The sequence below is a fragment of the Dunckerocampus dactyliophorus genome, chromosome 4 (genome assembly GCF_027744805.1).
Source record: "Dunckerocampus dactyliophorus isolate RoL2022-P2 chromosome 4, RoL_Ddac_1.1, whole genome shotgun sequence".
Lineage (NCBI taxonomy): Eukaryota > Metazoa > Chordata > Actinopteri > Syngnathiformes > Syngnathidae > Dunckerocampus > Dunckerocampus dactyliophorus.
In genome coordinates this window covers 4,587,499-4,614,497 of record NC_072822.1, presented here as the reverse complement: position 1 = coordinate 4,614,497, position 26,999 = coordinate 4,587,499, and the positions used below count along the sequence as shown (strand labels likewise).

At 40.2% G+C, this 26,999-nt stretch overlaps 1 protein-coding gene across 3 annotated transcripts in view; it reads right to left on the bottom strand.

Annotated features, from left to right (window-relative positions):
• rasef (RAS and EF-hand domain containing) overlaps window positions 1–25,830 on the bottom strand; it is a 28,526-nt gene extending 2,696 nt beyond the window's left edge. Inside the window, exons 1-17 of one of the 3 annotated variants that reach the window (XR_008570150.1) lie at window positions 21,591–21,867; window positions 17,147–17,488; window positions 13,029–13,175; window positions 12,855–12,945; window positions 10,509–10,604; window positions 9,691–9,768; window positions 9,492–9,607; window positions 6,134–6,202; window positions 5,957–6,023; window positions 5,647–5,732; window positions 3,554–3,872; window positions 2,373–2,603; window positions 2,114–2,258; window positions 1,658–1,739; window positions 1,437–1,551; window positions 1,341–1,354; window positions 599–706 (exon numbers count right to left, since the gene is read on the bottom strand). Coding sequence is in view for 2 of the 3 variants with exons in the window: in XM_054774908.1 (XP_054630883.1) it covers window positions 599–706; window positions 1,437–1,551; window positions 1,658–1,739; window positions 2,114–2,258; window positions 2,373–2,603; window positions 3,554–3,872; window positions 5,647–5,732; window positions 5,957–6,023; window positions 6,134–6,202; window positions 9,492–9,607; window positions 9,691–9,768; window positions 10,509–10,604; window positions 12,855–12,945; window positions 13,029–13,175; window positions 17,147–17,488; window positions 21,591–21,775 (2,277 nt within the window). In the remaining variant the exon portion in view is untranslated. Of the gene's footprint in view, window positions 1–598; window positions 707–1,340; window positions 1,355–1,436; window positions 1,552–1,657; window positions 1,740–2,113; window positions 2,259–2,372; window positions 2,604–3,553; window positions 3,873–5,646; window positions 5,733–5,956; window positions 6,024–6,133; window positions 6,203–9,491; window positions 9,608–9,690; window positions 9,769–10,508; window positions 10,605–12,854; window positions 12,946–13,028; window positions 13,176–17,146; window positions 17,489–21,590; window positions 21,868–25,733 lie in introns of those variants that run through there. The other 2 variants (XM_054774909.1, XM_054774908.1) reach the window with 2 other exon arrangements.
• Between the last annotated feature and the right edge of the window lie 1,169 nt (window positions 25,831–26,999).

The window sequence follows — 26,999 nt, the reverse complement described above, 5'->3', positions numbered from 1 at the left end:
ATATAATACAATATTCAAAATAAAGTACCATATTAAGATCAATATTATCATTAGCATTATTATTATTAATACATATACAATGTAATAAATATAGATACTATAATAATAATTAGAATATAATAATAGTTTATAATATTTGATTCTATTTTATAATTATATCTATCAATGGAATTTGTTTTGCGCAATAAAATACATTTTGTAAGTGTAAAGTTCCTATCATTAAAAACAACAGATATACAGTATATATATGTACATATGTATACAGTATATATGTATATGTATGTGTGTATATATATATATGTACATATATTTCCGTTAATAACATTTCAGTTAATACATTAGTTTTTATTAAGAAAACTAATATTGATTTTTTAAAATGAAATTCAATGTGTTACATCAGTGAATATAATAAATAGTGATTATATTATAACTTTATTTACCTGTTTCTTACCCTCCAAAATATGATCTACTACCAACAATATGTGCAACACTATTTTTAATTTGTATTTCTTTCAACAATGTCATCCTAATAAGTGGTCCATGTTAAACCTCAGTGACATAATGTAGTAATGGCGTGAGTAGTAATGGCGGTCATCACCATCGCTAGTTTCTCCCCATAGCTGGTGGGGACACTGTTGGCTGCTCGTTGTCTGAGGTCACATTTATTACCAACCAGCATGATGGGGATGTCCTCCTGAGAGATATCCTGTTGTACACATGAAATAAGACGTTAAACACTAAAGGCAGTGTTACAGCGTTCCCTCGCTTCACCCTTTCGCTGAATTTTTTTAGTGCTTCTTTTTTTTACTACGGCGTATGAACGCTGTTACGGGCCCTTTAAGAAGAATTGCATTGTTCGAAGTAGAGTGTCGCTCTATTCCCTCTCTCATCTGTCTGCACCGCCCATTGTTTTCCGCATCCTGATTGGCTGGAGACCACTGTCACTCAATCTCCTTCGTGCCGCCCTGCGGTTCGTAGGAGGAGGTCTGCAGCAAGGAGGAGTACTGCAGCAATATGTTTTAACAGGGATGCAAAAACGCCTGAGTGGCTTAATTTCTTTTGTCTGACATGTAAGTCGATCATTAAAATTCAAACAAGGGATTCAACTTTTTTGAGAGTGTTTAAACAAGACAGAAATGTGAGAAAATGTTAATGCCAGTCTGAGAAAAGTGTGTGGTGAGGGGTTTTACAGCCTTAAAATCAATTATTTAAAAAATGCAGTTGGCTACTACGTGGATTTCACTTACTGCGGGCTATTTTGGGAACCCATCAACCGAGATAAACGAGGGAACACTGTACCAGAAATGCACACACACCATCACATTATGCCCAACACTTACATGTTACATATCTGCTGCTTGTGTAAAGAGACAAACAAAACATTAGGACGCAAAGTGATACACGTCTCCTCGTCCCCTTTGACCACCGAGCTTTACCTCGATCATGTCCACCCACTCCCTCACATTCAGGAAGCTCCTCTCGCACGTGACGTCATACAGAAGCAGCACACCGTGCGCTCGGCGGAAATAAGACTTTGCTATGCTGCGAAATCTGGACAGAGGACACGGATAAGGACGAGTGGTCACTTTTTGTTCACAAATAAACCTGGGGACGACCACACACACACACACACACACACACACACACACAAACGCACCTCTCCTGTCCGGCGGTGTCCCAAATTTGTAACAGAGTGGGCTCTCCGTCCACTACAAGTGTCTTCATTTGGAAATCAACACCTGGACACAAATAAGAAAGCACATTTAGTGTTTGGCTTATTTACAGTTAAAGCAACAGTATGAAACAATTGGTATTCTTGCTCAAGGGTTCACAGTGCAGTTAGAGAGTGTAATTTATCTGTGGTGGACACAAATGGACATTGGTAAACATTCATGTTACATGGACAGAATGAAAGCTGTCAAGCTAATGAATGCTACATGCTAAAAGCTAACAAAACTGTTCGTGTGTTTGAAGGTACACTGAACCCAATTGTGAAGGGTAACATTTGCACTGACGCTAATAGTAACACAGCATGAGATGTGTCCTGGCCGGCCCGCAACATTAGAAAAGTAGCCAGGCATCGAGGTGAAATGATTGCATGCTTTAAACTCACCCAGGGTTGGGTTGGAGTTCAACTTAAATTCGTTCTTGCAGAGACGAAGCAAGAAGCTGGACTTTCCCACGGCGGCGTCCCCAGCCAGGACGATCCTGTACGTCTTCTCTGAGGTCATGTAGGCAAGGACATTCTTGTCCTCACTCTGGAGACAAAAACACAACTTTGGAACTTACATACTGTTCTTTAGTGTTGCTTCTGCTCATTTGCATAAAATGGCCTGTACTCGGCTGTATCTCCATCTCCTGTCTTGTCTCACCTTCACGCTGATGGCACTGATGGCTTTTCGGGTGGGCGGGGCCACAGGTGTGGATGGGGCCACCGGTGTGGGCGGGGCCATAGGTGTGGATGGGGCCACAGCTGTGGGCGGGGCCACAGGTGTGGAGAGGGCCACAGGTGTTGCCGGGACCATGGCTTCGGATGGCTTCCAGTCCAAAACGGAGCTGCTGTCTGAGCCGAATGCTGACTCGCCATCCTGCGCCTCTGGTGGCTGGGTGATGTGAACAACACAACAACACACTCTTGTACTACATCACATTTAAAAAGACATGAAGAAGTCTATGTCTCGTCATTCCGTTCATGTAAGCTGAAAAAAAATTGTGGTCGTACAAGACAGGATGTCGTAGATTTCACACCATCGCCGGTCACAACAGTACAGTAGGCGCCCTTTCCAAAACACTATAAAGCCACTTAAACTATGAATCCATTAAATAAAAAGTGAAATCATGTATTATGTTGTCTGTTAATGAATTAAATAGTGACATATAATTAAAAAAAAAATACTAAAGCTATTTATTCATTATTTGATGCCATTTTCCTTTATTTAACTGCATTTTTATTGATTTAAATATGGAGTTGTGCCAAAAACTAAATAAATATACAGCCAAATCAATATAGAATTAAACGGTGAATTCATTAAAAACAAGTTTAATAATTCATTAAATTGTCAATGAATTCATTCAATTGTGACACATAATTTGAAATATCGTAAAAATATTAGATCATAATTTGAACCTGTGTATTGATTGTTTATTTCAAGACCAATTTATATATTTCATGACATTTGTATTTATTTCATCGCATTTTTATTTGTTTCAATGATTTAGTGGCTTTTTATTTCATTTGATGGCATTTTATTAAATGATGCTGCAACGTATCAACCAATTTTATGGTTATAAGTAACTGAGTAGTAGATTAAAACAATTAGGGGACGGGCAGTGGGATACATTGCGTTTGTCTAGCACGTGCATTTCTACTTTTTTATTTTTGCTTGTGAATAGGTTTGATACTGCTTGTGCACGTTTGAGCACCAGAGGGCAGCGATGGTCTTTTTGGTGGTTTGTGCTGCTCATTGATCGTGAATCAACATGAATGAGCAACAGAGCCAAGAAATGTGAAACATATTCTAAAATAACTCTGAAATATGATCGGTAATCTCACCTCAGCGTCTGACGTTTCTTCAATCAGGCTGTCAGTGATGCGCTCCTCCTGTTTCTTATTCGCTCTCTCCTCCACTTCCACCTCCATCTCCTCCTTCTCTTCCTCCTCCAGGCACTTGACTTCCTGCTCAGAGTCGTAACCCCCGTGCGAGCCTCGCAGCGTGGACAGCCCGCTGTCCATGTAGATCTCGGGCAGACTGTCCTCCTCGCACTCACTGCTGTTTCGCCTCTGCAGTCCCGGGTCGCACAGCGCCAACGCCAGGGAGTCACTGCTGGGCCGGCGGAAGAACATGGGGTAGTCGTCCGGGCGCTGGCAGAACCTGACAGAGGTCACAGAACCCAACAGAACCACAATGACATTTTGATAATGGAGCTGGAGGGCTCTTTTCCAAACCACGTTAATCAGGTTTGACGAGTTAGCGTCTCCAGTTCTTAAGCAAACAGTAAGACGTTTGCTGGGAAAACACTTCAAGAATAAAAAGTCAACAGGACCATGCAGTCAGACCTCCACCAAGGACAACAAACTAAAATGCATGGCCAACACGTATCCCACCAGACAAAAACAACAATTCAGCCTTTTTTCCATTGCATGGTAACTGCTCGGGGCGCTAGTCATACTCTTTCATTGGCAAAAGCAGGTACTAGTGGGTACTAGCGGGTACTAGAACGAGTCGGCTCGGGTTCCAAGTGTGCCGAGCAAACACCATATGGGTTAAGATGGGTTACACCTGTGGTGAGGTTCATGGCAGGTGAGGCACCGACTCCTGTGGAGTTTTTTTTATCTTCATACAGGTTGCTCATTAAGAAGATCACCAAAAAAAGGAGAGTAATTCACTTTATTAAAAAAAAATACAATTTAAAAGTTTAAGACCATAGCTTAAAAAAAAACAAAGCCTAAAATAGAAATAAAATGTTCAAAACAGGACTTCTAGTTGATCACCTAAAAAATGGGTTTGGGCATGCTTGGTGCCGGTCTTTCCAGGAGGCTAGGGGGAATGTTGCTCCATGTGTTGCTCCGTGGCTTCACGGAGGGCATCCACTGTCTGGAACTGATGTCCATTTTGTAAACTCCCCTGGCCATCCATCCCTAAATGTTCCCCATTCGGATTTAGATCAGGGGAACACGCAGGATGGTCCAAAGGAGTGAGGTTATTCCTCTTTAGGACGTCCTTTGTCAGGCAGGCATTGTGAACTGCAGTGTTGTCCTGTTGAAAAAGCCAGTCATTACCGCACAGTCGAGGGCAACATCTCCACATAGCCATCTGCCATTTCACGCCCCTGCACAACCTGAAGCTCCATTGTTCCATTGAAGGAAAAAGCACCCCAGATCATGATGGCGCTCCCTCCACTGTGCCGTGTGGAAAACACCTTAGGTGGGATCTCCTTGTCATGCCAGTAATGTTGGAAGCCATCAGGACTGTCAAGGTTACATTTTTCTCATCAGAGAATAAAATCTTCCTCCACCTTTCAATGTCCCACGTTCAGGGTGCTCTCATGCAAATTCAAAATGGGCAATTTTGTGGCGTTGAAGGAGACGTTTTTTGTTCTTAAAAGCCTTCACTCGCAGATTCCGTTTGATGGTCGTTGGACTGCACTCGGCACCAGTAACAACCTTCATGGTTCCGTGTCTTGACGGAAAGCCTAACGGATCCTCCGGCTCAGGGCTGGTGACATTTTTTCGTGTCTACCACTTGAATTTTTTGTTCCACAACTCTCAGGATCTTTGAAGAAGTTTAAAAATGATTGTCCTACTGTGGCCAGCCTCTGCAGCGATGGTACGCCGACAGAAAGCTTTTTTGCCTTTGCCATCAAGCGATCATGACAGTGTGAATGCCTGACAGAAAATAACATTGAATCCACATTTTTGCCAAGATTTGGGCTTTTAAAGGCGGTGGTCTCAAACGTTCGATCAGCTGACGAACAGCCTATTCCACTTGAACGCTCAAAATGTTTTAGGTCTCACTCCCATTTCTGCTTTTTGCATTTTGAAGCTCTACTCAGAACCTCCTTAAGATCCAACAGTGCAAAATGGAAATTCTTGACATTTTTCAAGCGATCTTAAGATTTTGATCAGGAGTGTATATTGGATCTTACCTGTCCAAAGCGTAGGGCGATGTGTAACAGATGCTTTTACTTCTGCTTCTGTCCTTTGCGTTACTCAATGAGCCGCTGTTACTGGACTGTAACACACAAATTCACACAGACAGTTTTTAGACGTGTGAGCAGCTACGGCCTTGTGGTAGTGGTAAAACGGTCATACTGCATCGGCAAACGAAGCCAAGCACACTGGCAAGTTTCATTTGCAGTCCTCATCTGGTGAACCCGATGCAGGATTCTGAGGCGCTACTGTTACTCTCTGCCATGCATCAGTGCTTTTGGTATAAGTAACACATGCAATCTTGACCTTGTTGGTCCTCTCCAATGCAGCTCTCAGGCCGTCGTTGCTGTCGTGGAGTTTCCTGTTGGCTGTCCTTTCCGCACACAGAAACACGACATTACCTTTTATGCAACAGTATCTTGTCTCTCAAATCAAAGCGAGGGCTCAGCAAAAGGCAGCTCAGTATTCGTGTGCGTGACTCACTGCAGCAGCTCAATCTGACTCTCCAGGATGTCTCGCTCGTCAGAGAAGTGCTTCATGAGCTCCTCGTCTCTGCAAGTACGAATACAATTAAAAATACAAGACATCCTGCAAAAGGTGGCACACAGGGGCGTAAAAGCAGGGGGAAATATAAAAACCGACCAAAGATGTTGAGATAAACTACATTTTGCTGTGGACGTTCAGTTATAAGGTTGGCTTGTTCGGATGAAGACCGCCTGAGCGTTCCTACACCCACCTTGCAAAATGCAAAATGCTTCATTCCACCTGGTAGGACTCTCCCGGGGCCCATTTGGGGCCCACGGATGTTTTTTTATTGTCCTGTGGCACATTCTAAAAATATAATTCAACGAGAAAACCAAACCAAAACAAAACAACAACAAAAATGTAACAATCATCAGGTTTTACAAGAATAAAGTCAAAATATTGAGAGAAAAAAGTTATAATTTATGAGAATAATTTTGTAATATTATGAGTTAAAAATAATGTCACTTTAATAACATAGATATGAAATATTTTTTAAAAAGATATTGTAGTCGGAACGTTAAGATACAAGCACAACAAAAAAAATGTATTTTTTGCAAAACCAGGTTGTGGCAAAAGTTTTAATGTTACCATAATAAAGTCCAAATATTATGGCAATAAAGTCATAATTACGAGAAGAAATTTTACCAGGAGGAAGTTGAAATAGTTGGAAAATTTAAAAAAAAAGAAAAAACAACAACAGCAGAAATGGGGAAAAACAGCTTGAATTTTATGAGAAAAAAGTTATATTCTAATGAGAAAAATAGTCGCAATTTTGCAAGAATAAAATCATATTATGAGGAAAAATAATGTTATTTTAGTAACATAGAGTTGAAATACTAAAGAATTTTTTTTTTTCTTTGAAGTCGGAATGTTATGAGAAATAAACAAAACAAAATAAATTGATCATTTTTGGAAAATTAGGTTGGGGAAAAGGTTATAATATAAATAGGAATAAAGTCATTATGTTACGAAGAGAAGACTATTTAAGAAGAAAGCTGAAATATTTGGAAACTTTAAAAAAAACAGCAAAAATGAGAAAAACGAGCGAGAAATTAGCAGCTAACTAGCTAGCCGCCAACTGCACAAGTTCATACAGTTTGTCATTCAACCCCAATGTTCCAGGAAAATGTGCCTTATGAGATTTTTTTTTAAAAACGCAAGTGTTTCTTCGTCGCGAATGTTCGCTGCCAATTGGCTATCTATGGCTGTACAGTTTGTAATTTGACCCAAGTTGTGGGAAAATGTGCCTCATAAAAGTGTTCTATACAAGCACAAACATGAGCTAGCTAGCCAGCGAGCTAACTGACTAGCTGCTAATGTCTTTTGCTATGAAAGGTATTGATGTGGTTAACTGGGTGCCTTTTTGGGTAAACCTTTGTAGTGAGAAAGCTGATATCAAAGCTGCATCAACAATTTTGCCTCTATCTATTCTATTTTTGTATGGTTTTGATGGTCTTGACACCGCCAGACCTGTAGCAATGTAGCACACATGTGACAATATGACTTTGTAGTGGCAGCTTTTGGACTGGACCTCATTAGACTGTGTACATAATGAAGTGTCCGGTAAGTCACATGATGCCGTGATAGGGGTCATGTGTGTCTTTGTCTTATAGCACACAGCAGCTGTAAGACAGTGTGTATATTTGATGCCATTTATGAGAAAGAATAACACCAGCGTGATGGTCCGTGGAGTGTTGTTGTGTTGCTAGGCAACCCTCGTGAGGACACAGACCGTGTGTCTGTCCTCGCTTCAGGATATCCTGTTTCGTCTGTGACAAAAAGAGAACGCCACCCCCCTGGGAGCTCATAGTCACACAGGTGCGTGTTCTGATCTCCATCGCGGACCCTCAAAATGTGCTGAGGGTCGAGCTGTTTCAGGGAAACCTCCACCAAGGCCTGCTGCAGGACCTGCTGAGTGATACCGGGTGATACCTTGCTCAGTCGGGTCAGGTGACAGCCCTCTTACCAGTTTGTGACACGGTCCAAGATGCCACAGTCTACGCATTCCTGCGTTTTAAAGCAACAGTATGTAACAGCTTCATAATCATACTGATTGAAAGCCTCTCTCTTGTTACCGTGGCAACACAGGAGAACCTCCTTGAATACTGCTGCGCCGTCTGTGCCAGAGGTGGGAGGAAGTCAGTGTTTTGCAAGTCTCAAGTCTTTCATCCCAAGTCTTGAGTAAAGACGTGCGATTCCAATTCGACTCTCAAGTCAAGGCGAGGCAGGTCGAGTCAAATCCGAAGACACAGACTTGAAATTTTCGAGTCCTTACAAGTCCAAATAAAATACCATGACCTCGTAATTTGCAAATACAAATGAAGTTCTCCTCGCTAGCTCACAGAAATGGAAGCCACACCTTTGATGTTTGTTCTTAAACCTGCCTGGATGTTAATGGATGCGTTCAATGAGGCACATTCTGTGGGAACGTTGGCTGGAAATGAACAAGTTAAAGTTGAATCAGACTAAAGTCCTCAGTCATTGATGTCCAAGTCCAAGTCGAGTTGCAAGTCTTTGATAATATTGTCAAATCGAGTCTAAAGTCATCACAATTGTGATTCAAGTCTGACTTGGGTCCAAGTCGCGTGACTCGAGCCCACATCTCTGATCAGTGCATTACTGTTAACATTACTGTTCAGGGTAGGGGGGCTCCAATCCATCGGCCACCGATCAGTATCGGCCGATTTCCGTGAATACTTGCTTTATAACGCCGATCACGTCCGCCGATCACTTCCGCCCCCCATCGCAGCATCCACTTTCCCTTCACAAAGCCAAAACAAACATGTCCGCCGCGTGGGACGACCTGACGTTGTGAGAGTGATGTACGTTTTGCAAAACATGCCATGAAAAACATCTCGCTCGGGTGGCGCCTTAAGAAGCTTTAGTTTGGTGCGGCATTTGGGGGGGCGGGCACTTGGCAGGGTGTTGTGAGTTTTCGCGGCTCGCGATGTGATCATCGGTTGGGAGGCGGCTAATTAGCCAAAACGTGGGGACACACGCCCGTGTGTGCGTGGCAGTCTGAAGTCTAAGGCGGATAGCCCGAAAAGTGGTTGGATTCATCGGACTGGATGTGCTAACATTACGTGTGGACCAGCCAGGACACATCTCTTGTTGTGTTAGTGCCAGCATCTATGCTACTTGAGGTATCGCTATGACTCGGTTCACGTCTGTAGCAGCCTGGTGGACCAGCCTGGACACTTCCTTCATGTTTACAGCTCTCCTTCAAAAGTAAATAACCCTGGCGCTAATGAAAGCATTCCTTATCGCTACTTTAAAGTCAAAAGGGGGAGGGAAAAACATAGCATTGCTACGTCACCTCTCCGAGTTGATGCTTTGGTCGGTTAACTCGTTCTTGAGTGAGTCCATGTCGCTCTGCAGACACGCCACTTTGGTCTGAGATCTGAGCAGGTCCTGTTTTAACCGCTGATTCTCCTACAGGAGACGCAAAGACGGCAGACTGAAAAGCACGATGCGGTCAACAAGACCCAGAGGACAAGAGAAGTTTCTCGTCTTACCAGCGTGAGCTCGTTGATCTTCTTCTTCAGGGCCGGACTCTCGTCCTTCACTGTGATGTTCTTGTATTTCTCCTCGATCTGGTAAGGACACATTTTCTTTTAAAAAAGAATGCAAATGAAGCCACAATGTCATCCTTGAGCTGACTTAAGTCCAATCAAGGTGAAAAGCACAGCGGGCCCAGAGTGCCAGGCGGGGCATGAAGGCCCCCGTACTTACACATTGCGCAATTGTGCGAGTGACGTGCTCCGTCCCCGCTCTTGCCACTCCCTCCTCACGTTTTCCGTGGCCTCCGCAAAAAACGTGCAGACTAAAAACACGCACGGTGGGTTGTGACCGAGGCCTAAGGGTCGCCAAAGTGCGCCAAACTCATAATGAATTTGGCTTCATTTTTATGGCAGACGCCCTTCCTGATGCATCTATAATTTACAATTATTCATGCAATTATTTCAAACTCATTTACAACAATGATAACTTCTGGTAAAATGACGACTTTTTTCTCGGAATATGAATTTTGCGTAGGAATTTTGCAAAAGTCCAATGATGAATTTTTCCATCACTTTTCATCTTATTATGGCTTTTTTTCTCATGGGATTACAGCATTACATACAACTACAACTGTTTTCTTGCAAAATTGCAACTTCATCGTGTAAAATTCTGAATTTTTGCTTGTAAAATGACAACTTTATTGCCTCTAAAAATCCTGACATTATCTTGTAAAATGTTTCAGCTTTCTTCTGACCTAATCTTCATAAACAAACACGGAGTTGCTGTTGTGTTCACATACAAAAAATGCAAATAAAAACCAAAACGAGATTACCATTTGCATCCTCTGGATCTTACACTGGAGCTCACACACTTCCGTTTCGTAACTGCTTCTCACATCGCTGAGCTCCGCCTCCGCTCGGCTCCTCTCCTGCAAGAGGACACAAAAACGCAAAACGCATCCTTTTTTGAAATATTGCTGACATCAGAGAATCATTCAGCTTATTTGTGTTGGCATGAGGGACTTCTGAAACAATCTACAGGACCTTGACAAATGCACGTTTTGTCATGATGGCCAGAGCCTGCTGGGTTATTGATAAGCCGCTCCAAAAATAAACGCTAGTCTGCGCCCACTTTACAGTGTGAGCAAGCACAGGTGAGTGGCCACCTATTTGGTCTGTGACAAAGTAAACAGCAGCTCCTGAGCCCACGTAGTACTCTTACATAAGGTTGTGATAACACACACTGTATGTCATACTGGGAACGTTGGCAATAAAGTTCACTGTGAAACTTTCAACATGCTAATGCTGCTGCATACTTTCCTTGTACCTGATTCCCCCAAAAGATGTGGCTGTGCTATTTACTTTGGACAATGAATATATACTTACAGCTTTTGATATATTGTTTATTCTCACTAGTTCACCAAAAGCTTTAAAGTACATAGGTACTGTAGATAAGCGATTTTTGTTATTATTTAACTCACTCACATGGATTTTTTTTCTTGTAATATTACAACTTTATGACTTTTTCCTCATTTTTGTAACTTGGGGACTTTTTTGTCTCACAAATTCAGATTTTTTTTTGAACAAAATTGCTTTCTAGCAATTTTTTCTGCCCTAAAACTAATGGGTAAAATATTTTCTCATAATATTATGACAACACTCCTAAAACTATGATTTTTTTTTTGTCTTTCTTTTTAAGATTTTTCTCATAGTTTTTAATGAAAATTAACACTTTTTTTGGTCATAAAATAAAGCAATTTTTGGAAATACTATGCATTTTTTCATTAAATTTCACAATATCAAGTTTTTTTCATAAATTTATAAATGTTTTCTGGTAAAATTAGGATGTGTTTTTTTTCTCTTAAAATGAGGAAATTTTTCAAATAAATGTGTGATTGTTTTCTTGTAATATCACAACTTTCTTTTTTGTAACTTGAGGACATCTTTGTCTCAAAAATACAAAAAATTTCGCACAAAATTGCTTTCTAACAAACTTTTCTGTAATAAAGCTAATTATTTTTCTCGAAATTAAAACATTTTCTCATAATATTGTGCTCACTCCTAAAAGTATGATTTTTTTTTCTCGTAAAATTACAATGTTTTTCTTGTCAAATGTAGGACTTTTAGAGATTTTTCTCATAATTCTGTCTTTCAATTAACAATTGTTTGTCATAAAATGATGATTTTTTTTAAAATAAATGTATGACTTTTGAAAATCGTAATATTACAACTTTATTCTGGAAAAATTATGTATTTTTGTTCATAAAATGTTCACGTGATATACCTTTTCTTCATAAAATTATATATTTTTTCTTACTAAATTGGGAGGGTTTATTTCTTAAAATTAAGACATTTTTCAAATAAATGTGTGATTGTTTTCTTGTAAAAGCACAACTTTATTACTTTTTTTTTCTTTTTTGTAACTTGAGGACATCTTTGTCTCAAAAATTCTGATTACAAAATTACACACAAAAAAATTCTGAAAATTAACACATTTTCAAGGCCCCTAAAGGTATGTTTTCAGTTCCTAAAATGACAATGTTTTTCTTGTAAAATGTAGGATTTTTAAAGATTTTTCTCATAATTAAATTGTTTGTCATACATTTTTTTAATCGTAATATTAGAGCTTTATTCTGGAAAAATTATGCTTTTTTTCATAACATTTTCACATAATATCACATTTTTTTCATAAAATATATACTTTTTCTGACTACCCTAAAATAGAAGGGTTTTTTTCTTGAAACGAAGACATGTTTCTAATAAATGTCTGACTGTTTTCTTGCAATATTACAACTTCATTTTTGTAAAATTCTGTCTTCAATCACACCATTTTGATTTTTTTTCTCCACTTATTTAATAAAATTACGATTTATTTCTCATAATATTCACTTTTTTTCCTCAACTAGAATGGCAATGGAATACCAAGGAAGAGAAAGCACGTGCTTACAAGAAATGAGAAAATATGTTTGGTAATCTGATGTCAGCTGAGTTGTTTTTGTTTGACATAAGTGAGAAGAAGAGCTGAACTAACTGCTTGTTGCTTCTTAGGAAGCATATAAACAAACAGGGTTGGAAAATGACAATCATCTCTCAGTATAAAGCAGTACATTTGGGGCCCTCTCCAAACCACAACCACAAAAATAAAGATATCGTGCAGGGCTTCCTAATGTAGCGTCTACCTGCTGTCGTGTCTTCCTTTCAGCGGCATGAATGCGTTGGTCCATTTCCTCCTCCATCTCACTGAGCTGCATGGATGCTTGGTCCTGCGCACTGAAACACAACATAACGTATAACGCACTGTACATGAAGTTTGGGGGCCAAGACGAGAGCAAGTGTGTGTGTGTGTCACCCACCGCCTGATGGCCAGCGCGAGGTTCTCCATCTCAGAGTTCTGCTGCTTGATCTCCTTGGTGAAGCTGAGGAGGACTTTCTCCAGCTGTGGTACGAGCCTGGGCTCATTCATGCTGATGTTGTGGTACAACGTCGCCGCTTGTTCCTGCCTGCAGTGTGACAAATAACGGAAGTTAGTTAGCCTGGTTTTGTGTTTGTTAGCTACCAAGTGTGTGAGCTAAGTAGTGTTAGTTAGGTGGTTAGTGTTTGTCAGTGGTGCTGCAGTCAGGGCCAGCAAAGCCTTCTCTGCTGGCCTAACCACTACCAGAAGCACTGACCCGCACTGAAAACCTCACTTCTAGTATTTCTTCCATGAAACAGTATTTATTTCTATGACAGTCTTTTATCGTCATTTAGTAGCATATTTCTCGGCTGCGCTGCTCTGCTCCTCTTATTGGTTGGTCAGAGCAAAACTGTTGTACAAGCCCAGTAACGCCACAATGGCTGACTGAGGACAAGGAAATTGACGTCTCTGGTGAGTAGATGTATTTTACTTAAAAGGTTTTTTAACATTTGTCCAGCTAAACCAAGATAACTACGCTGTCATGTGACATAATTATGCACCACTGCAATAATAAACGTTGTTTAATGAATACCTCCCTGACAGTGTGACTTCGTAAAGGCAGAATGCTAGCATTGGCGCTCATTGGATTGTGCAGGTTTAGCGAAGGAAGCGTTCATAGTTCTTGCTGAGTCACAGTCATTGTGTGGCGATGACAGTGTGTCAGAGTGGTGCAAGTGTGTCGTGTCGTGGTACAGTCTACACCAGGCTGTGTGTTGACTGACAGGGCGGGCTCTGAGCTCCAACACTGAGCACACAGACATGGCCGCCGTGTGTCAACAGCTCGCGGCCACACTCGGCCAAGGGTAGCGACAAAGTCACACGTGTGGATCAGGACAAAAACACACAAGCAGACGACACAGTCAGGTTAGCACTTATGTAAGGAGCGGGGCAAAGCATCTCTCATATGGCTGACTGCTTAGCACTTGGATTGGACAAACTATTCTTTCATCAACTTCAAAACAGACTTGTGCTTTGAGTTAGCGACCGTCAGCTGATTGCAGACGCAGCAACGAGGACAAGCAGGAAATAAGAGAGTGGATTTAGGGCTTGTGGATGTGACTTTACCGCTGTGACAATCGATGTCCTCTAAAGAACCACACCATGCTCATGTCGGGCCACAAACACACTAAAGTTCATCATCCCTGTCCAATGAAAAACACGTACAGTATAATTATATTGTATGGTTTATGCAGACTTTACCGCGTGATTTAACTGCTAACTTTATCAGGCAAGGAGCCATATGTGGTAACTAGAGCAGGAGTTCATTACGAAGTTTTTAGTGAAAAGCTTTTTTAGGGCACAAAACTCTTGACTGCATGAGGCTTTGCCACATGATTCAGTTCATATTGGATTATTCGTCGTGTCAGCACGGGAGCTGCATGCTAACTTTCATGCAAGGGACCACATTTGGTACTCCAACTACAGTGGAAGTTGAAAGTGAAGATTTTTGTGGAAAGGCGGAGTTGAAAATGGAGCTGTAGCTATGAGAGCGGAGATTCGAACCCACGTCTTCCCAATCTCCTGACTATATGGCCAACATGCTAACCATTCAACCACCGTGCGGTGACAGTTAATGTTTCCATTTGTGTAATGCAGTGCTTCTCTCTTAATTTCTGTCATGTCCACACTGGGGAAATGTTTTGCACCCCCCCCGATTAGAAACTGCTAACATCCGTTTGTTTCTCTGTATTGTACAGACTGAACTCGAAAATTAAACCGGCGAAATGCAACAAAATGGCGAGCAGTGAAGCATACAAGCGTATTTAAGAGTCACATTGCATGCTGAGTGCATGTTGGCAGGTCTGCACTAATATTGAAAGACCCCCCGACAGCTCACCGCGCTAATCACCCCCGGGGGGGCCCTCCCCACCATTTCAGAAGCACTGGTATAATGTAAGCATTTTGTTGCTTTGGCATTTCACTCTTAGCAGGGGTTAACTTGTTTTTACACTTCTTAAGGGTGTTCAAATGTTACAGGGGTGTCCACATTTTTTGCAGGCAGGGCTACATAGTGAAAAATTAAAGGATGCAGGGGGGGCCTCTTTGATATGCCTAAATTTTATTACCTTTTTTTTTTTTTTAAAAGGCTCCAACCAATCTAGTATGCTAGGAATCTACATACAGTCGTCCCTCGCCACGTCGCGGTTCGAACATCGCTCCCTCACTTTTTTCAAAAACTGATGAATGAATAAATAACTGTTTCGTGGTTGACCATGGCCTATTATTAGTCAGAAAATATTGAAAGACAAGTAATATGTAGTATTGTGTCACTAGGCGTCAATAATGTCACACTGAGGGTACGTAACATTACATTAACATTAACCTCACACTGCATGGAGTCATTGGAGTCATGGCACGTCCCAGCTCCCTTTCCGTGTGTAAGTGGTAGGTTTTTGGCTTCTGTCCTTCTTCCCCACTCCGTTTGAAACCCTTTCTTAAGTTGAGAATAAGTAAACTGGCGATGCTAACTAGTTTGCGTTTCTTACGTCCCTGCAGCGATCCTATAGCCTGAGCAATGTGGTGTAAACAAAGACTAACAGGAGCGTAGAGGTGACCATAGGGGCGTTATTTCATCTCGACATCGAATTATGTTAAAAAACGTATTTATTTTTAACGTATTTTCGGAGTTATGGCACAGAAAACCTGTTTACAATCTTCTAGATATGTTTTAAACATTATTAGAGCTCTCTAGACATGAAATAACACCCCTATAGTCGCCTTTATGCTCGTGTTACCGAATATAGTAGATATAAACACAGAAAATAAGACATATTAGACATAAATATGACAACCTAGACTCCGTGTGGACTTTGCATGTTCTCCCCGTGCATGCGTGGGTTTTCTCTGGGTACTCCGGTTTCCTCCCACGTTCCAAAAATATGCATGCTAGGTTAATTGGAGACACTACATTGTCCACAGGTATGAATGTGAGTGCGAGAGGTTGTTTGTCTATACGTGCCCTGTAATTGGCTAACAACCAGTGCAGCGTCCACGCCACCTCTCACTCAAAAGTCAGCTGGGATCGGCTCCAGCATATCCCTGCGACCCTCGTGAGGATAAGTGGCATAGAAAATGAATGGAGGATAACATAGACTCACACTTGAGCAGTTTTTTTTCTGGACAGCGTACTTCCTGCTCATCTCATTGTCTCATCAATGTATTGTCAAGGTGGCTTTAAATAGCTTTACAATCATATTACCCAATATAGTAGACAAAATAAGAGTAATAAGCCATTTAAGATGTAAATAAAACTCATGCTCGTGTGTGTCACAGTAAATGTGTTCCTTAGGGGACGTTAGTGCCGGGCAGACAGGAAGTGACGTTGGAGTTTGACAATTGGCCCCAACAGCAGCCCGTGCTATTATTATGATTATTATGTTATTCTCATTGTGTGAGACAATTGAAAGCTGCAATAACTGCCTGTTCTGGGTACCACGTATCATGTTCTGGCGACACCTAGTGGCCAATGTAGAATACTACATTCACAAGTAGAATGCTTCTTCTGCCTTGTATTTGTATTTTTGTTCATTTAGTTAGCTTATTTAGCCATTTTTATGCTTGAAAATGCTTAATTTAGGTGAAAAATAAGTACAACTTGCTTAAATATGCATGTTTTTTTTACTAATAATAGGCCGTATTCAACCACAAAACAGTGACCAAATCAACTTTATGTTCATATTTTTGAAAGTAGTCTCATGTGTTCACACTGAATACACTTCCTTACACTTTACACTTGCTTAGTGTACACTTTGACTGATCAGATTTGAAAGTGAAATACATTATTACTTTACTTTATTTCAGTTTTACCTGGATGTTATGCTCGTGTTGATACTGCCTGTTTCAGGTTAAACTTAAATGAGAGTCAACTGCATTATGGTGTATGCGAACCCCTCGAAAAAAGATGATACACAGTCACGAATGCAGATGTTTTGATCAAATATTATAAAGCTTACTTTCAAATTGGGATAATCAGTCTCACTTTAAGGGTAAGAAACGAACAAAAATATTTTTCCTCACTTGGGGATGAATTTGCTCTGCTCGCCCAGCCTGGCGGCGAAGTCTTCCCAGGCGGCCGTGCACGGCTGCTCGTCGTCCTGCGGCGGCGGCTGCTCTTCGTCCTTCCGGTTGTGTCGGTCGTGGAAGCCGCTGATGAACTCGGCCATGGTGATGGTGCCGTCCTTGTCCACGTCCAGCTGGTTGAAGATGCGCTCGGCCTCGGACGGGCTGACCTGCAGCTCGGTGCAGATGGTGAAGAACTCGCTCCTCTCGATGCTGCCCGACTGGTCCGCGTCGTAGACGTGGAAGAGGGCGCGCAGACGCTCCCGCTCCTCGGCGCTCATCACCTTCGGACGCGGCAGGCTGCGGGGAGGCGAGAACACTTACTCCCAATATGCACCCTGAAAAGCGTTCAGTCCCACTCAAATGTGGTCAAAACACCCCGACAGGTGACATCACAGTCGATCCTTGATAATCCATAGCGACATTTGCGCGGGTTGCCTCTCAAGCATCGCCTGTGAGTGTTTAGGAGGTGTGTTCACCTTTTTCCTCACCTCTTCAACCCTACGGGCTTATTCCCTCCCTCATAAGGATTTCAATAAGTCAATAGATTCAACCAACTAGCAGTGAAGGAGCATTCAAAAGTTTTAAAAAACACAACACCAGATGTTGTGTTGTTTTTGTGTTTGGCTATTAACAGTGGTTACCTTATTTTTTGCACTTGAAAGACAGTAAACGTAGTTAAAGTGTGACTTAAAACGGATTACTTCTCTTTACACAATTTAATAATAACAGCGGTTAGCTTATTACACTTGTATGATTCTTAAGTGCGACGGAGTATTAGCGACACATTGAAAAAAAATCTGAATAAAGTTGTGAATTCACGAGAAAAAAGTCGCACATTTACGAAAACAAAGTCGTAAATTTACGAGATTCTTAAGTATGACATTGACAAAATAATTGGATATTTCGAGAATAAAGTCGTAAATTTACAAGAACTAAGTCATACATGTACGAGAAAAAAAACGTGTAAATTTACAAGAAAAAAGTCGTACATTTACGAGAATAACATCGTAAATTTACGAGAAAAAAGTTGTACGTTTACGAAAATAAAGTCCTAAATTTTAGAGAAAAATGGCATACATTTACGAGATTATTAAGTATGATGGAGTATGAGGGCCACATTGACAAAAAATCAGATATTTCAAGAAAAAAAGTTGTACATTTATGAGAATAAAGGCGCAAATATACGAGAAACAAGTTGTACATGTACGAGAAAAAAAGTCATACATTTACGAGAAAAAAACGTGTAAATTTACGAGAATAAAGTGGTAAATTTACGAGAAAAAAAGATTCTTAAGTGTGACGGAGTATGAGGGCTACGTTGACAAAAAAAAATCAGATATTTCAAGAGTAAAGTCGTAAATTTAAGTAAAACATACATTTGCGAAAATAAAGTTGTAAACTTACGAGAAAAAAAGTCTGACATTTACAGAATAAAGTCGTAAATTTAAAACAATAAAGTCATACATGTACGAGAAAAAAACTTGCAAATTTACGAAAACAAAAGTTGTACATTTACGAGAATAAAGTAGTAAATCTAGGACAAAAAAGTCAAGATTTATTAAGTATTACGGAGTATTAGGGCTACTTGTGAGAATAAAGTTCTAAATTTACAAGAAAAAAGTCATATTTACGAGAATAAATGTTACGATGGTGTTTGTCGCTCTGCTGCCGCCTGGTGTGTTTTTGTCTCTGTGCAGCTTCAGCCGGTGTGGGTGGAGTCCCCAGCACACACCTGCAGGCAATATCATCAGGCAGCCTTCTTATACCCAGCGGCAACTAGTACTCGTTGCCAGATTGTACTCCTTGTAACCTGTACCGCTTCGTCCGGCTCCTCACCTGTTCCCCGCTTTCTGGCTCTCCCGTGTTGTTCCCGCTATCGTGCTACCCTCAGTTACACGGAGGTTGTTCCTGCTCAGGTTTGCCTGCAGTGTCTTAAGTTAACTCTAGTATTTTTCCCTGTCAGCCTTCTGCTGACAGCGTTTTCTGTTTGTGCCATCGTCTTCATACCCTTTTGACCTGTGTTGTACTTTTTCCCCTCCTGGGACTCCTTTTGTTAATAAACACCTTTGTTATCATCTTCTTGGACTATCTCTCTGCGTTGGGATCCGCCCCCTTTTTCTAGTGGCTACTCCCCGCCGTGACAATAAAGTTGTAAACTTACGAGAATAAGGTCGTACATGTACGAGAAAAAAATTGGACATTTACGAGAATAAAGTTGTATATTTATGAGAAAAAAAGTTGTACATGTACGAGAAAAAAACTTGTACATTTCCAACAAAAAAGTCGTACATTTCCGAGAAAAAAGTTGTACATTTACGAGAATAAAGTTGTAAGTTTACGAGAAAAAAAGTTGTACATTTACGAGATTCTAAGTATGACGGAGTATTAGGGCCACATTGACAAAAAAAATCTGATATTTTGAGAAAAAAAAGCTACACATTTACGAGAACAAAGTCGGAAATTTACAAGAAAAAAGTTGTACATTTTACGAGAATAAAATCACAAATTTATGAGAAGAAAAGTTGTACATGTACGAGAAAAAAAACTCGTCAACTTAGGAGAAAAAAGTAGTACATTTGCGAGAATAAAGTCATACATTTACGAGAAAAAAGTCGTGCAAGAATAAGTCATAAAATTATGAGAAAAAAATAGTAAATTTACGACAAAAAATGTCGTAACATAACCTTTGCCCAAGGCCAAAGGTCACATAAGTCCCCCCTTTTCATAGCTGACTCAGGCAATGCCTGTTACGACGGAGTATTAAAATAATGTGAGATTTCCAGAATAAAGACAATAATATTACACATTTTATCTTTAAGAATTTATCGTAAATTTATGAGAAAAAACTCTTAATATTACCAGAATAAAGTCATAAATTCCGAGAAAAAGCTTGTAACTTTATGTTCCATTGTTTGAGACAGCTGGTCTTGGGCATGTGGAGGGGGCGGGGCAAGGAAGGTGGAAGTGCGAAGGCTAGACATGCTAACCTCAATGCTAAATGCTCAACTGCTCTGTTTTGCCGCCATGTTATAAATGGAAGCTTGCCTGAAGCAAGAGGAAAGTTTCCTTCTTTCCTGAAGCGCTATGCCCTATTTTCCCTCTGACACGCATGACACGTGACATTATGACTTTTTTTCTCGCAAAGCTCCGATTTTATTCTTGTAAATTTACGACTTTATTCTCAAAATCTCCGATTTTTTTTCCAATGTGGCCCCAATGCTTCGTCATACTTAAGGATGTTAAAATGTTCATTTAAAAATTGCCAAAGGATGATAAAGTGTGACTTAAAACGTTGTCTGTACAGTAAATAAAGCTTTTATGATGCACCCTGGAACAGATTACCTCTCATTACACAATTTGTGTTTTTGCGGTTTACTTTTAACAGCGGTTAATTTATTTTTACGCGTGTATAATTTAGGATAATTAATTAGGATAAGCGGCATAGAAAGTGGATGGATGGATGATTCTTGCAAGATGTTAAAATATTATTTTTTAAAATTGCCAGCACAGTAAATAAAGGTTCCATGATGTTTTGACCCTGGAAAAGCTTTTACACAATTCTTTTTGCTGTTAAATTGCTGTCACTCTTGAAAAATATGCTCTGCACTTGAGTTGGATATGCAAATAAAGCATATTTTGTTAGATCACTTGAAATTCTGCGCTTTTGGGGGTTAAGGTTACAAAACACTGATAGCAGATTCATAAAATCACAAGCTGAGGCAACTGAAAAAATAAGCCTCAAAACAGTGCAGCTTTTGCAGCAACTTAGTGAAAAAGCTTAGACTCTAAGATGGTTCGACTTTAGAACAGATTACTTCTATTCACACAAAGGCTTGCTTTTGCATTTTACTATTAACAGTGGCTAACGTGTTTTCCACTTGTATGATTCTTCAGGATGTTCAAATGTTACTTAAAACGTTGCCTGTGTGGTAAATAAAGGCTTCGTGATGGTTACATCCTGGAACAGATCATTTCAATTTACATGAATTTGTTTTTTCGTCATTTGAATATTATCAGTGGTTAACTTATTTTTACGCTCGTATGACAGCTACGGTTACTTAGTTCAGAATCTCTGTGACCAGTGAATATCAGAAATAGCTACGTGTATACTATGTTCATTTTCAGCCAAGCAATCATTACTGTATTTTTGAAATGTCCCAGCTGGAGCCTAGACCTAAATCCAAGGTGGCCTGAAGGGAGATGCCTTCCCAATCAAGGAAGAATGAAGTCCTGCTTTATGAAATATTTAAACTCCTACTTAAAATGTGATTTTTTTGTAATATCTTTAGGAGTCTTTCAATTGAACTGTAATAATTATTATTTTGTGTACAACCGACAAAGGTGGTATTTTTTGACTGACTTTCCACACGTGTCCACTGTACACTTGGTGACATCTGACCTGGTCTTGACCTGTTTCAGGGCACAAACGTTCCCCACGCCATCCTCCGGATCTTGGAGCATGCTGCTTGGTTCCGTCAAAGCCGAGGATCCGTCTTCTTGAGCGCGTATGTTTTCACAATCTTCATCCCGGTTCCGGAAAAGTGAGCTCCGGCGTCCTTGTCCGAGTGACCTTGCAGACGCCATTGCTTTTTATTTGTTTGTTTTTTTATTTAAAATCAAGACAATCCTGCAGATCCAGGAGTCCTCGCTACACACACTTTCCATGCATGCTCGAAAACAACATCCCAACAAGCAAATAAACCTGCAGAGTTCTGTTTTTATACGCCCCCTCCCACTCGTGTTTTTTTTTTTTTTGCTCATCACATGTGGAGACTCCTGATGTGAAGACTTAAAAGTCCATGAAGACACTTTGCCAGGAGAAAACCTACTGGAGAAACCCTGCAGGCCAGCCAAAGTTAGAGCATCACGTCCCTTCTCATTTTGCTTTTTCTTTTAACCATATCTTGCATTGCTAATGGCTTTCGCTAACGCTTACGTACTGGTAGGATATTTTTAATCCATGATAAATTGGTAATCTCTTGGTTATAAACAACATCAACATTTTTTTTCGTGCTGCTGCACACTTAGAAAACCACTGTGCTAGATTATATAATAGCGCAGGGGTGTCCAAACTTTTTCTAGCAAGCGCTACATAGTGCAAAATGAAAGGATGCATGGGCCACTTTGATATTTTGTAAAGCAACACATGTAGATATGCTAAGACGTTACTTTAAAAAAAAAAAATGCATTTCAGCTCTGTGATATAAGTGAAAAAGTCTATTATTAGAATAAACTTCAGTCTTTGCTCTTTTTTTTCTTTACCATTTTTGCTGGTTTTTTTTAAATTTTCAAAATATTTATTCTCAGAAATGTTCTTCTTGTGATATTATGACTTTATTCCCATAATGTTTTGACGTTATTCTCATAATATAATAACTTTTTCCCCAAGTTAATTTTCCAAAAATGACAACTTTATTTTGTGTTGTTTGTTTCTCGTAATATTATGACTTAATATTTTCTTGAATGTTTCAATTCTATTTATTCTATTTGCACACACGTTACGAGTTTATTCTCCTAAATTTGCGACTTTTTTTCTCATCAGAATACGACATTTTTCCGTTATTATTTTGACTTAATTGTTGTAAAATTAAAGCTGTTTTTTTCATTTCTGCTGTTTTGATTTTTAATGTTCCAACTATTTCAGCTTTCTTTTTGTACATTTTCTTCTCATATTTATGACTTTATTCTAATAACATTACCACTTTTCCGCAACCAAAATGTTTGAATTTTCCAAAAATGACAAATATTTATTGTTTTGTTTGTTTTCCATAGCACTACAACTTTAAAAAATGTCATTTTTGATTTAATACTTCAAATTTATGCCACTAATATGACGTTACTTTTCCTCATTATACTACAAAGTTGTAACAAGGTTGTAAAATTAAACTTTTTTCTCTTAATATTTTGACTTTATTTTTCTAAAATGACATCTGATTTTTCCATTTTTTTCTTGTTAAATTCTATTTTTCGAATGTGCCGCAAGCCAATACTTTGGACAACCCTGCCATTGTGTATAAATGTGTGTGTGTGTGTCTTAGACCCTGTTGCCATCACTCAGGGCTTTAGGTGCAATCTGTGGCAGCATCCGGTCGCCAAGGAGACCAGGCAGGACCACAACAACTAATGACTTCCTGCAAATGACACATGGGCACAGCCCCATCTGACTGTCTTTGCTTCATTCTTAGAAAAGCTACATTTCGTGTATGTTTTTGCGCTTTTCTCCCCAGTGTACCTGCCGGGAATGCCCACACAGGTGGAGAAGCACCTCCACCGAGGCTGCTGACAAACACACACCGCACTCAGCAACCCTGGCTGCGACAAGACGCTCAGCTTTTTCCCTGCAGGAGGACACAAAGAGCGACGATAACACATACGCGCTAGATGTGTGTTACACTTTGTGTGTTGGCTCAGGTCTGGATTATCTTGCGCCTGGTTGTTTGTCCTAGAAGGGGTGCTTACATCATGAGAACACACCTTATGGCTGTGACACAACCGCGAAAAGTTTACTCGAATGCAATTTAGTGTATCCCACCTCTCCAGTGTTGAACATGAGCAGCACTCAGTAGAGCGCAGACCTCTAATCATTATAATGGCAGACACAGTAGTGGCAGATTGCTTCCTGCTAGCAGATGCAAACACAAAGGAGATCAGTCCAAAACAGAAGTGTCATCTATTCAGACATTTTACAAATGAATCAGTATTCTGTATGAAATATGAAGTACATACTGGAAATAATTCTAAAATTCTCATTGAGAAGAAAGCATCTCTTTCTCACATCATTAGTATTAAACTTCACAAATAAAATAAAATATTTGTGAGTTGAAATTGCACATATACACTCCTGATCAAAATGTTTTAGTTGAATTTGATTTGAAAAATTGCAAGAACTTACATTTTGCACAGTTGGAGCTTAAAGAGGTCCTAAGCTTCAAAATGCTAAAAGAAGAAATGGGAGTGAGACAAAACATTTTTTTGCGAAAGCAGTTTATTGCAAAGAAGCTTTAAAGAGAAATAGGCCGTTTATCAGCTGATCAAAAGTTTAAGTTTCTGTCAAGTATTCACATTGTCATGATGTATTGATGGCAAAGGCAAAAAAGCTTTCTCTCTTTGAACGCGGTCGGATCGTTGGGCTGCATGAGCAAGGCCTCTCATAGCGCACCATTGCTGCTGAGGTTGGACGCAGTAAGACCGTCATTTGAAACTTCTTCAAACATCCTGGGCGTTATGGAACAAAAAAGTCAAGTCACAAAAAAAATGTCAGCGGCCTGAAATGGAGGATCCGACTGGCTGTCTGTCGAGACACGGGACCATCCTCGAACCAAATGAAGGTTGTTACTGGTGCTCAGTCTAATAACCATCAGACGGCATCTGTGAGAGAAAGGTTTGAAGAAGAAAAAATGTCTTCAAAAGGCCTCCTTTAACGCCACAAAATGACCCATTTGGAATTTGCACGAGAGCACCAAACATGGGACTTTGAAAGGGGAAAGAAAGTTTTATTCTCTGGTGAGAAAAAATGGAACCTTGACGGTCCTGATAGCTTCCAACGTTACTGGCATGACAAGGAAATCCCACCTGAGATGTTTTCCACATGGCACAGTGGAGGGGGCGCCATCATGGTCTAGAGTTCTTTTTCCTTCAGTGGAACAATGGAGCCTCAGCTTGTGCAGGGGCGTCAAACGGCAGGTGGCTATGTGGAGATGTTGCAGGGGGCATCCGTCATGACTGAAGGCCCTCGTCTGTGTGGTAATGAAAACGCTGCACTTCACAATGCCCACCAGGGAGAGGAAGCATCAAGCATGCCCAAATCAATTTTTGAGCTGATGAACAAGGATAGTGGAGCTACACATTACTGAGTTCTTTAAAAAAAAAAAAAAAAATGCCTTTTTTTTTTTTTAGCTATGGTCTTAAACGTTTGATCAGCTGATGAACAGCCTATTTCACTTTAATACTTGTTTGCAAGAAATTGCTCACTCAAAAATTGTTTTGTGTCGCTCCCATTTCTTCTTTTTGCATTTTGAAGCTCTACTTAGAACCCTTTAAGATCCAGAACAGTGCACAATGTCAACTCTTGCAATTTTTCAACTGGTCTTACAAATTGCTCAGGAGTGTAATATTTTACTGTTTGCTTGAGCACTTGTTGCTGGGCGGGATTTGTGGGTGCACATGAACATATTTGCTATCATGCTCACAATGGTAACACGGGCCAGAGTCCTCCGCTGCACCACACAGCCAAGAAAGGACTGGAGAGTTGGCAAGAATAGGAAGTCACACGCAAAAAGAAAACTACTCCAAAACTAAAAGTAAAAAGAAGTGTTTTGTAACATACTGTACGTGTTGGAAAGGAAAAAAATAAGCATTTTCACATTTTAGCTAGCTAGCAGTACACTAACATACTAGAGATCAGCATAATTACTCAGATTCATTTTCTTGTTTGCTTGACCACTTGTTGCTGGGCAGAATTTGTTGGGCACAAACACTTTGGCACCAAAGCCTATCATGAAAAAAGAGCCTATCCCACATCTTATGCTAATTGTGCTGCTACCTTGATATCTTGGGTCGGATGCCTCCACTGCCTCACATGGCCTCAGAAGGGACATGGAGAGATGGCAGGAACAGGAAATCACCCAATGTTATTGACTCCATACTGATTGGATAAGTACAGGAAAAAATAAACATTTATTTTTTCAACACAGTGCCATCCGCTGGAGAAATCCACTCTCTGTTTCACCTTATTATGCGAGCGTATGTAAAATATTATCTGAGTTGTAAGCGCACCACTACAAAAGTGCGCCACTTTTGTGTGCGCCACTACAAAAGTTGTTTTTTTTAATCTTGCAAACAATTTTAAGAAATATATTGTGTGAATGTATACATATGCTATATAGATACATATATAGCTTATTATTTACGCACATGACCACAGTGAGTTTGAAAACGATTTAAAATATCATAAAAATGTTTCACTGCACTTTATTTTGATAAGCACGCCCCGGAATCGCCTGTCTGCCTTGCTGGCACTTGCTGGCACTTGCGCATGTGACCAGATACGCGACACGTTTTATGTTCGTTTTCACTTTGTTTCTTATTATCGGGCAAATCAACAATAGCCCATAAAATGTGTCGTCAGCTGATGACAGCTTGTCACATGCTAAGCCTATCTATGCCAGCATGTGTGATCGATCACGTTTCTGGCATTTTTGTTTCCATGCCTGGCTGGCGGCATCTAGCTAACACGTTTTCGATCACCATCACAACTTACTTTTTGAAAGTGCCGCTTAACAATCTTGCTCTCTTGTTGTCATTGTAATACTTATGGCTTGTCTTCACAACACTAGTTGTGTGTCTAAGTTGCTCAACAGAAACACGTAGTGCGTCCAGCTTTGGACAGTGACGGTATCACAGGGGTCTCCAACAGGTAGCTCACCAGCTGATGTTGAGTAGTTCACCAAAGAATATTTGCTTCACCTCCTAGTATTTTTCTAAGTCTGTGTAGGCTCTCAGTCGTACAAGAGTTGTCCATCGAGGAAAAGGCTTCTTGAGGCGTCATCTGTACTTCATCTGTACTTCTTCACAGAAGTACAGATGACGCCTCAAGAAGCCTTTTCCTCGATATTTTTCTAAGTGTTCTATTCAAACATGACGCCTTTATTTAATGACAAACGATCACACTGAGTGGAGACGTGCTTTGTAAATCAAGTGCAGTTTAAATGTTGGCAGTGCTCTCAGCAACTTTTCCATTAAATTAACATGTTTGCAATGTTCTCGCTTCATGTTCTGCTAGTTGTTGAACAAATTTTAATAAATAAGT